Source organism: Trypanosoma equiperdum (assembly GCF_001457755.1).
Source record: "Trypanosoma equiperdum strain OVI genome assembly, contig: ctg_1945, whole genome shotgun sequence".
Taxonomy (NCBI): domain Eukaryota; phylum Euglenozoa; class Kinetoplastea; order Trypanosomatida; family Trypanosomatidae; genus Trypanosoma; species Trypanosoma equiperdum.
The window spans coordinates 9,026-19,491 of NW_027123999.1; the positions used below are offsets into that span (position 1 = coordinate 9,026).

At 48.8% G+C, this 10,466-nt stretch overlaps 4 protein-coding genes across 4 annotated transcripts; all 4 read left to right on the forward strand.

Annotated features, from left to right (window-relative positions):
• Nucleotides 1–164: 164 nt before the first annotated feature.
• TEOVI_000507500 (uncharacterized protein) lies at nucleotides 165–3,839 on the forward strand (the record flags this gene model as incomplete). The annotated part of the gene is made up of 1 exon (XM_067223708.1): nucleotides 165–3,839. One exon carries the CDS (start codon nucleotides 165–167, stop codon nucleotides 3,837–3,839), a length of 3,675 nt encoding a protein of 1,224 aa, XP_067079809.1.
• A 360-nt stretch (nucleotides 3,840–4,199) lies between these two features.
• Nucleotides 4,200–6,182, forward strand: TEOVI_000507600 (uncharacterized protein; the record flags this gene model as incomplete). The annotated part of the gene is made up of 1 exon (XM_067223709.1): nucleotides 4,200–6,182. One exon carries the CDS (start codon nucleotides 4,200–4,202, stop codon nucleotides 6,180–6,182), a length of 1,983 nt encoding a protein of 660 aa, XP_067079810.1.
• An 892-nt stretch (nucleotides 6,183–7,074) lies between these two features.
• Nucleotides 7,075–7,752, forward strand: TEOVI_000507700 (uncharacterized protein; the record flags this gene model as incomplete). The annotated part of the gene is made up of 1 exon (XM_067223710.1): nucleotides 7,075–7,752. The coding sequence occupies one exon, from the start codon at nucleotides 7,075–7,077 to the stop codon at nucleotides 7,750–7,752; it is 678 nt and encodes a 225-aa protein (XP_067079811.1).
• A 756-nt stretch (nucleotides 7,753–8,508) lies between these two features.
• TEOVI_000507800 (Iron-sulfur cluster assembly protein) lies at nucleotides 8,509–9,051 on the forward strand (the record flags this gene model as incomplete). The annotated part of the gene is made up of 1 exon (XM_067223711.1): nucleotides 8,509–9,051. The coding sequence occupies one exon, from the start codon at nucleotides 8,509–8,511 to the stop codon at nucleotides 9,049–9,051; it is 543 nt and encodes a 180-aa protein (XP_067079812.1).
• Between the last annotated feature and the right edge of the window lie 1,415 nt (nucleotides 9,052–10,466).

Sequence of the window (10,466 nt, forward strand, 5' to 3'; positions counted from 1 at the left end):
CTGTGCAGGGGTGTGAAGTGGGGACGCATTCCACTTGCTTCCACCCCATTAAGGTGTCGGTCATCAAGACCCTTTTCCTCGCAAAGACGTAGCGGGAGGAGGAAAAAGAAACTGCTCGGGTTTGCGTGAGTTCGCACTTTGTTGCATATTCCTTGCGAGACTTTATGCGGCCGCCGACGTTACGTGCATTCACTTCACCACATGTAATTCGTCATCGCATCACAACTCTCGCTGTGTCAGGTACCAAACTCAACCAACGCTTATCGCTTCTTCTAGGAGTAGGTTTACCCGAGTGCACTGCAACTGAGGGCCTGGCGAGTTCGCTTCGGTTCGTATCACAGGAATGCCTCCCTCCTTATTTGGCCTTTACATTCTTAAGTCACTGTTGGTCCATGTGGTCTGCCTCATCGTCATTTGCCGTGGCTGCCCGCAAAACGGTTGGAGGAACAAATGATTCAGTCGCGTTGGAGACATTACTCAATGTTTCGGAGGAGTGTCTTCTGGCTTATAGTCGTATAGCGGGCGAAGAGAATCGCTCTCAGCGTCAGATAGTTAACGATAGGGGAACTGTGAAAAATGCAACAATGGGAGCGTCAACACCGCTACCACACAGTAGAGCGGGTTATCATTATATCGTGGATCACATGTTGCGAATCTGTTCCGGTTATATGGATGCTAGAACGGCCGTTACTCTTCTGCAGTATGCTGTTAGAGTTGAGGACTCAGAGGGCGCCGTCTTTAAAGGACTTGTGGAGTTATTGGCTTCTCGAACTAGTGGTGATCCATTGTTGTTTGAGAACTGTCTGCGTAAAGTTTTGGGTGTTGCCCTCCCGGTGCACGTTTCTCCCATCGTGACGTCTGTGTTGTGTCTGCGCGTTGTGACTTCGAGCGTTCTTAAGCTTTGCATGCATCATGTGGCCACTGTGGTTCGGGGTCGCCAGAGCGGACGTCTCGCTGTCGAAAATGCCCTTGGGGGGCTTCATCGATGTGCTGTGATGGCGCTTCACTGGCTTTTGAAAAATCCCTGCGGTGATCAATGGTGTAATGAGTTGTGCATACAGGTAATGTCGTGCCTAAAGTATGCCCCCATGTTTTTATTGTGTGATGTGTACGGTACAATGGCGGATCGTGGGTTGGTGACGCCCTCAGTCCAGTGTAAGTTTCTAGCCAATTGTGGAGTTGCATTGGGTTCTAGTGGTTCCGTGCCGGATCACTGTGGTGAGGTAATAATTCGCGCATTCACTGAACTCACAAAGAGTGACCGCGAAACCAGGTATATTGAAGAGGGTCTTGTGCATGGCAGTGCTGCTCTTGTTGCACTAGGCAAGGGAGGACTTGTTCGGCGTGCGTACGTTATGTTTCCAACGCTTCGTGTAACACATCATTTGGTGATGGCCCACGTGCACCACGCAGATGTTGTCCGTGCCTGTGATTCGCTTCTCAGCGTTGCATGCTCGCGTGAGGAGGGTTGGATAAATATTCCACCTCCTGTGATGCACGCCATACACGCTGTTTGCGTACTGGTTGGTCGGTCAGGTAGTTCCGCCGACGTGGTACCTCTTTACCGCGCAATCGTGTGTTTTCATAACCCCGGCATCATCGTTAGCCAGTGTATGGAATATGTTCTATCTGGTTTGTGTGACCGTGTTGCGCGTATTAACGGGCATTTCTCAAAGGAAACGCAGCCATGCACGATACTAGAACATATTGTACCTTTGTTACGCGCAATTGTGCGTTGCATTGGTGATGACATCAATACCGACATGATACTTGAGCTACTCGAAACAGCGCTGAGCGTAGAGTACTTTTCTGTTCCATTGACTGCATCCATCGTATGGACATTTCAGCGGTCGACAAGTCTTGCGTTAAAAGATCTCTTTTCTCGCGTAGACCCGTCAACGAACGGTGTTCCCTTTTTAAATTACTATGCCCTCTGCCACGCCCGTGATCGGGGAATGCTGGAAACTGTTGAGCATCTCGCAACCGTCTGGCACTGCGATGTGGAACCCATCCTAAAGCGTTATACTTTCCTGCTGCCATCATACAAGTTATGGAAGTGTGCTGCTTGTGGTCGCTTTAACAGTGACAGGTTTAATTACTGCTTGTGCTCTGCGCTCCGGAATGGGTTTGTTGTGTGTAGCAAATGCGCTTATGCACAGGATGAGCGATTAAGTTTTTGCCAGTCATGTGGCGTCCGTACGGAAGAGGGTGCGGTTGCGGCTGCCGTCGTCCGCCGTGCGTGGACCTGTGGTGAATGCGGGGCGAACAATCCTGCGCGGCAGGTGAGTTCCTGTTTCCGCTGCAAGGCAGACTTGGGCCCAGTGGCAAAAGCGTTGAAAGAAATGGGGAATTCCAAAGTGACCTCGTGCTCATGCCTTACTGTGGATAGTTCGGGTGAAGGGAAAGGATCGTGTAGGTCTATGCACTATTGCCGACATTGCGGATGGATGCGCGAACCCTGGGCGGTTGCTAACAGCACTGTGTGGCGCTGTGAGGGATGCAGCCAGTTGCGAAGCTCACTCGACCGCACCTGCCCAGAATGCCCCCACGTTGACTTCTTGCCCTTTGCGATGGCGCATAAAAGTAGCGACGTCCGCTCTTGTGTGGACTGCGGGGCCATGGCGGAAAACCCTTTTGCTGAAAAATGTGCTCTGTGTGCCGGTGCTTTGCGTGTGGGGGCAACGGCGCTGAAGGCCCCAACAACATCGTCAGCGGCGGTTGGAGAGTCGGAATTGATGGTTGAAACGGCCCAGTGGTGTTCGAATTGTGGGGGGATAGTGGTTGAAAAACTGTCTAGTCATTGTTCAGAATGTGGACATGCGCTTCATTTTGCTGACGTGTTGCATCTTGCCGTGCGGCGCTGCAGTGCATGTGGAGAGGATTTGGGTACGCAGCAAATCGGAGTTGTATGCGTTCACTGTTTTTCATTTGCTCCCCCTGTTCCACGGGAAGGTTGGAGCACCGCTGTGGTACATGAAACCTTCAGGGTGATCGATCGCGCCATGGAACGGAAGTTGGGCTGTGACACGTTAGCGGACTTATTTCACAAAATCTTAGTTTCTTTCCGACAGCACGTTGGACAGGCGACAATTAGCGAAACCCGTGTGGCTGTGGCTGTTGCATTAGGGCGGTTACAAGCAGTGTTGATCGCAAGTGTTCCGTATGAGAGGATGGCCCGCCGAGTAATTGCTCTGACGAAGCAATTGTTGGAACATGTTGATAACGTATGTGGCGTTTCTTCTTCTCATTTCCATCCTGGACAATGTCCGCATTGCCTTGGAACTCACAGGCCGGAACTTTGCTCTTTCAACGAGGAAGAATGGGTGTGTGAGGTGTGTGGGGCCGAAAATGAAAATGGGGATGTATGCCGTTATGTGTGTCGTAACTGCCTCTCCCTTCGCGACACGGTCCGTGAGTTGTGTCCGACGGAAGCATGGGAATGCCCCCAGTGCCAAAGGGCAAATGTAGATTTTGAATCATACTGCATTTTTTGTGGGGTTCAGCGGGCTGTGGTTGAGGATGCTGTTGAGGAAGCAGCCGAAGTGGTTCCTTTCATTCCTGCCAAATGTAGTGAATGCAACCTCGTGCATCTGGAGGCTCGGTGCCCCTTATGTCATAACACAATACCCGAAACTCTACGGAAGGCTGAGGGTGTGGTGTGTCTCGTGACGAGTCGGTACGCCTTTATTCAACCCGTCGGCACGGAGCACCCGAATCAACGTGTGTACGTCGGGCAACAGTGGTTGCGAAAGCACAAATGGACAGGAGGGGAAAAGGTCACATTCACGGCACGACTCAACGACCAAGGTGGTTTTCGTGTGACTTCTGTCCACTCTTAGACGCACGTCACCCTAACCCCCCCCGCGTTTCCATTGATGTGCAAGTACGAAGAAAAAAAAAGGAGTAGAACGCTAGTTGCTTCGAGACGACCCTTGGTTGATTGGATCAGGGAGTATAAAGAGATGGTGAACTGCCCCCGTGTGCTTTGTTGTTACCGTGGTAAACGTAGCGACGGTCACATCACATATCCATTGTTTACTTGTTTGTTGTACAAGCATGTATGCTCATATTGAAACCGTGCCCAACCTCTTGTTAACTCTGTTTTTTGGCAGTGCCGTCGTGTTATTTTCTTTGCTTCCCTCTTTTGTTCATCATGATGTTGTTTTCAACTAGGTCTGGGGCCAAATAGGCTGGAGGCAATGAGTGGTTCCCATTGGATGCTGGCGGAAATGAGCGGGAATCTGACATGGATAAAGCGATCGCCACAGTCAGACCACTGCGCAAACTTGTTTTCGGTTCTTTCACCGACACTTATAGTTGGCTATTCTGAAGAGTATGGTACTCCACTCGACTACATTTTGTTTTCGACTGTTTTGTCGGTTACGCGTGAGTCGCCCACCATCGTTGCACTTCACTACGATGGCACGCGGAAGCTACTTCTTGTGGCGCCCAGCGCTGACGATTGTGCGAAGTGGTTTCAAGCTATGAGTGTAATACCGAAGAGGGGGGTTCCAGAGGAAGTGTCTTTGAATGTGCAGGCACTGATAATGGGGAAGTCGGCGCTAGCCTTGGGGTCCTCTGGTATTTCTGCGGTTACCTCTTTATCGACACCGCATCAATCCCGATTCTCTGTTGCCGATGTTCCCCCAATAAGTCGTGGGACACCTGGTTTCAGCACTGTAGACACCAGTGTCGTGGAATGTATGAGTCGGCCACAGCAGGGCGTTGTCGATGAATGCGCGAAATCTGCGCATGGTGGCCCTATTCCACCTCACACACCTCTAATGCATTGCGGCACTGGAGGGATGTGGAGTGAGCCACTTTACAGCAATGAGTTCTTTCGTCGACAGCGTTCTCATTCATTTGAAACCGCAGCGACGGCGGAAGAACAAGTTTCCCATAGAGATAATTTTTACGAAGAACGGCATGATCCCCGATACATTCCACCAATAGCAATAGATCGGATGGACTCGGCCTGCCCAAGTATGGGCTCAAGTACCAGGCACCCGAGCTCTCGGCGAGATGGAGCTCACCCAGCACCGTTTTCAGTGTCTAAGACAATTTCACTACCCCATGTCGAAGCCATTCTTGAAGACGATGGTTTCGTGCACGACACTGAACACGCAATCAGGCAGAAATCATTTTTTCCATCTAGAGCAATATCGTGCCCCGTCGTTGAGGTGGACGATGAGTGTGATACTGAAGAAGGAGCGAGATTTTCCGAAACATCGCCCACCATAGATAGAAGGACTACATTCTACAGTGACGATGGTCTTATTCGAAGTGGCCATCGTTCTCCGCGGAGACTTAGCGTCTGTCCTCTGCCCACCGGCGCCGTTAGAAGGCGATATGGTGGGGAAGGCGATAGATATGATGATTTTGCTCCTCCCCACGTTGTGACGCAATCCGGGACATTGTCGGCAAGACATTTGAGGGCTGCGCCTTTCCCCTTTGGTGATCCTGTTGACTGTGAGGCGGGCGTCCGTGGCTCGAAGGAGAAGGGGCGGTCGTCTCTCTTCCGATACAGCGGTTTGCGCAGCATTAGGGAGGCTCTTGATGAACTTTTATCTGCCGGGGTTGACGGTGAAGTGAAAAGCGAATGTGGCGCCGTCGGCGGGGAGGAGCTTCATGAGTGCCATTCACCAGGGGAAGTAACGCCAAGCGCAGAAGAACCGGGGAAGACGCCGAATGGTGTGCGGTCACCAACACTGGAAACTTCCCTCGAACAAATGCCGGTACCAACGGATGTGCAGCTGAGGCCCTGTCGCGAGGACGATCCCGTTGCGAAGGTGCCGCGACGTATGTCACTCTGCAAAACCAACGGTTTCGAGGAAGTTCCCCCGGAAGCAGCAGATGTTGATCCGAAGGTCGCAGAAAACCCTAATTTACCGAGCGGCAGTTCCTCGTGCTCATCCTCACTTTCACCAAGCACGAGCGGCTATTGTCTTTTTGAGAAGAAAACCTGTGGGCCGAGATGTGGACCGTTGAGCGCTTTGGAATCTGTCGCGAGGCGCCGGGTGAGCGCAGCCCCGAATGTTGCAGACAGCAACGGCTCACGCTCCACAATACTTAGTATCCGCCCCTCCACACGGGTGCTGACTGCTTCATGTGAAACAACCCCCACACATGCCAGGACGGACTGCGATGACGGTGGCTTCACCTCATCAGTTCGTTCTCCATAAGAAGTTGTGTAATGCAGCATAGTCTTTTGTATGGAGTATTGCAGGGACGGCATGCGTGCTCGGGCGCCCTCCCCCCCCAACTGGCGACAACTTTGTTTTTTTGTTTGTCATTGTTTTTGGTGTCGCAGCTTTTCGCATCGGGCAAGACACTACACCTGAATTTGGGTTAATTAATCTCTAACGGTTGTCCAAGCTTTTGTCCCCCTCCCACCCGGGTCGAGGAGTTATGTGGAGAAGGGTGTCTGCAATTACCAAATAAAATTACGGCGGGTATCGTGTCGGTTCGGTTTGTTTACCATCGTGGTATATTTGTGCTCTTATAGTGCTCGCAGGTGTGGATATACGTATGTGCTTGGCTCCCATTTGTAAAGGGTTCGACTGTTGGTTCCATGAAGGGCATACAGCTTTACGTCTTCACTGTTAGTTCGTCTTTGTCCAAACGAGTTTGCTCCTTCTTTTGATGCATTGGGCCCCGTCCATCATGTTGGTACGGATGCGGTGTTCAGGATGGTTTGAAAACATTTGTTGGGCGGGCGGATTTATTGTTTGTTTTCTTCTTTATTTCGTTTGTGTTGCAGTGTTTGCAGTGCTGATGCTGGTGGGAATGCAGTTTTACGTGTCCATGTGTTACATCTATTTTGTGTTGATGCCCTTCTTTCTTGATTAGTAGAGATGCGCCTTCGTAGCTGTTCGCAGCATACTCTCGTTTTCAGTCGGCCAGATCAAAGCGTCCCTTTCCATTTGTTAAACTTCGCTGTTTTACCCTCTTACCGCCTATCTCGTCTTATTCACGACGGATAAATATTGCATGTGCGCGCAAAGGTGTATGTATATTTTTGTTCTTCTTTTTCCTCTTTACTACAATGACTCGTGTGTTCATACATTTGTGCGTATGAATGCGTGGATGTGTTCATCACTGTCCATTACGCAGCAAAACACAATAACCCCTCCACATTATATGCAGAACTCTGCCTTCAGAGTGGCGAGTCTCCTGCAGAGTCGACACCGAAGGGGAATTTGCGATGAAGGCGAAAGCACACTTGCGAAACTCACACAAGGTGTTGAGATGTTTCTTCAGCATGCGGCTGATGTCCCACCTGTGATGTTGGAGAAACTCAGTGAGGTTGGCGACGCGGATACGAGTACAAACGGCTGTAGTGAGCGTCATGACGATGTTGATGAATCTATGGATGAGGCGGAGGTGCATCTGAGCGTTGTTGCAGGCGTATTGGAGCCTCGTGAAATGCCAAAAAACGTATCAACGATGAGCGGACTGCTTCTTCCAACAGCCGATAATCGTAAGGCTTTGGAACGCCAGAAAGTGGAGGAGGCTCAGGCGATGTTAAACCTGCTTGCAGCGCTGACGGCCAACAACAAAAAGGAAAACACTATTGGAGCGTTAACCGGCACTAGTGAAGCGGAAGTGGACGATGAGTCGACCACGACTAGCGATGAGTCGGTGGTTATATGTTATGCGGATGAACTGGAGAGTGATACAACCTCTTCGTGTAGTGAAGCGGATGCACAGCAGGAACCACAACGATCGGCACGCATCATTGAATTAAATTGACACCATTTTTTCGGTGCTTTACAACAGTGCGTGCCTTCATGGCGGGGCGTGTGTTAGTGCCGCGTTTGTTTGTAACGCGCCCCTTTGCCCGTTTGTTCACCTCCCTCACACACTCTTTACCTTTGTTTTCCCCGATTTGTCACCCTTAAGTTAAACGATTTCGTTGTAATGATAAGTGCATTTGTTTTTGTGTGCATCGTCTATTTCCGTGTATTGGAAATAGGTTCACCGGTCTTAAGTTTTGGGCGAAATCTTTTACCTCATGCTGTCTCACATCTTTTTTTTTTCATATTACTCGCTTGGTTGAGATTGGAAAGGGTTTGGTACAGTGTAGTTCCGCAAACAGAAGCGGATAATACGGAAAAGAGGGAGATAAAGGTTAACATATTATTTTGTCCCTCTTCACGCAGTGTGCAATACCATAACATAAGGTCCCAGTGGAGTACTAGTGACGGTAAAGGTGGTAAAAGAAGGAGAAAGAAAGAATTGTGGGAAAAGGTAAGACAGTTGCATTGAAAGCACTGTGGTTTGGAATATAAAAAGAGGGCTGAGTGTTGTGGTCATCCGTGTAGGGAAGTGAAAAAGGTAGACAAGAAGCGAAGGAGCGGGTGGGGGTGAAAAAAAGGCGAAAATAGAACGTGAGGGATAGTTATTTATACACTGAAAGAAAAAAGTATTAATAAGTGAAAAGGGCAATTCGACGACTTCTGGTATCACAAAACGAGCGAGAAAACTGACGATTCGAAAGGAGCAACCATGCGGCGACTGATATCATCACACATTGTACTGCCGACGCTGGCAGCCTCACTTCGGTCACTGTACAGCCCACTAGTTGAGGAGCACTACAATAACCCGCGCAATGTCGGTAAATTAGACAAATCCGACCCAAATGTTGGAACTGGTCTCCGCGGTGCTCCAGAGTGCGGTGACATGACTCAAATGCAGGTGAAGGTGAACCCTGAAACGATGGTGATTGAGGATGTTAAGTTCAAAGCATTTGGTTGCGGGAGCGCGATTGCGGCATCATCCTACGCCTCGCAGGCAATTCGCGGCAAAACACTTGCTGAGGCACTGCAGCTCACCAACAAACGGATTGCACAGGAACTTTCCCTTCCGCCTGTTAAATTGCACTGCTCGATGCTGGCGGAGGAAACTATTCAAGCCGCAGTTGAGAACTACCTTTCCAAAAACCCTTCACTAAAGTCGAAGGTACACAAGAAAAAAACGGAAACTCCATCCATATCTCAGACATCCCAAGTAGCTTCTAAGTCAGAGGCTGTTGGTGAGGTGTCAAGCTGATAAAATTGAGTTTGTAAAAGGCCAGTGAAGGAGAGGGACATCAACAGGAACATTGGCGCTGAAGGGGAGACACCGCTATGGGGACGGCTTCCAAGCCTCTGATCGCTTCGTCCCAGCTCTAAATCGAAGCAGATACTTACGGGATTTCTCTTTTTCCTTCTCCACATCGACCGATCGTTTTTTTTATTTTCCTTATTCCACTTCTTATTTAAAATCTATTCAAGACGTGTCGCTGAAGGGAAGCGAAATGGTATTCCATAAAAGGAGGCTATAAAGAACCGTTCATTTTCACTGGAGGTTATGTAACACACGGAGAACAGAGAGGCGGCGGAGCGCATGTACGCCCACAGGTAATTCAACCACGATGGCACGTATGATTATTGGAATGTGTGAGTGCATATGGGAGCCGTGGGCTGTTGAATATGAATTCTGCCCAGTCATTTATTACGATGCGCTTTTGTTTTCTCATGTTAAAGGGAACATGTTTATGACAACATACGGGGCAGCAGGGAGTGAGGGAAGGGGGAATCTTGATATATATATATATATATAAATATGTATTCATTTATATATGTCACGATTTCTTACCCCCCTGTTTGTTTTCTATCTTGTTATATCCCTCTATATACCCCAGTTTTTTTTTGTTGTATCCCGGGGGCTTGTTATTTTCCGTTCCCTCATCTTTTTTCATTGAAAAAAATATCTTTAGTAGTCACTATAACACGTACGTGTTGCACCATCACGCTTTCTCCCGACTGTTCCTTACCTTTATCATGTTTTATGCCACCACATGTTTTTTTTTTTACTTCCTTGCATCATGCACTCGTTTTCCTCCCCTCATGCACACGCACACGCAAGCACACATACAAATGCAAGCACGTACTTATACATATATTTGTTTACGTACCTACTTCCTTTTGATGGTACTTTTCTTCTCGTATTTTATATGAGGTTGCAACGTCTTACTTCTTGTTTGTTCCCCTCCTCTTCCATTTCTTGCATTCATGATGAGGGGAATAAGAACTGAAGGGGACGAAAGTTGTTTTTTTTTAGTGTTTGCTGTGCCATGTGATGTTGTGGGGCAAGTTGGTACGAGGCGCGTGTTGCGAAGGAGGTTTTTTTTTTTTTAGAGTTTTACTTCACTTTCTTATGTGTCTTATCTGCTCACTTTTCCTTTTTTCTTCTTTTTAAATTTTTTTTTGCTCTTTGCGCTTGCCTGACGCACTGTGCCATTAGGTTTAGGAATGTAATCGATATTTTACTGAACGCTGTAATCCCTTACGTGTGTGAAGTGTTTAGTTTTGCTGCAGTGATTTCTATGGATATGATGAGTCGGCTACGCGGAGTTGGAAACCTCAGGATTATTGGGGCGGTTTACGCCACACGTGACGAAGGCGTATTTTTTGTTTTTTTTT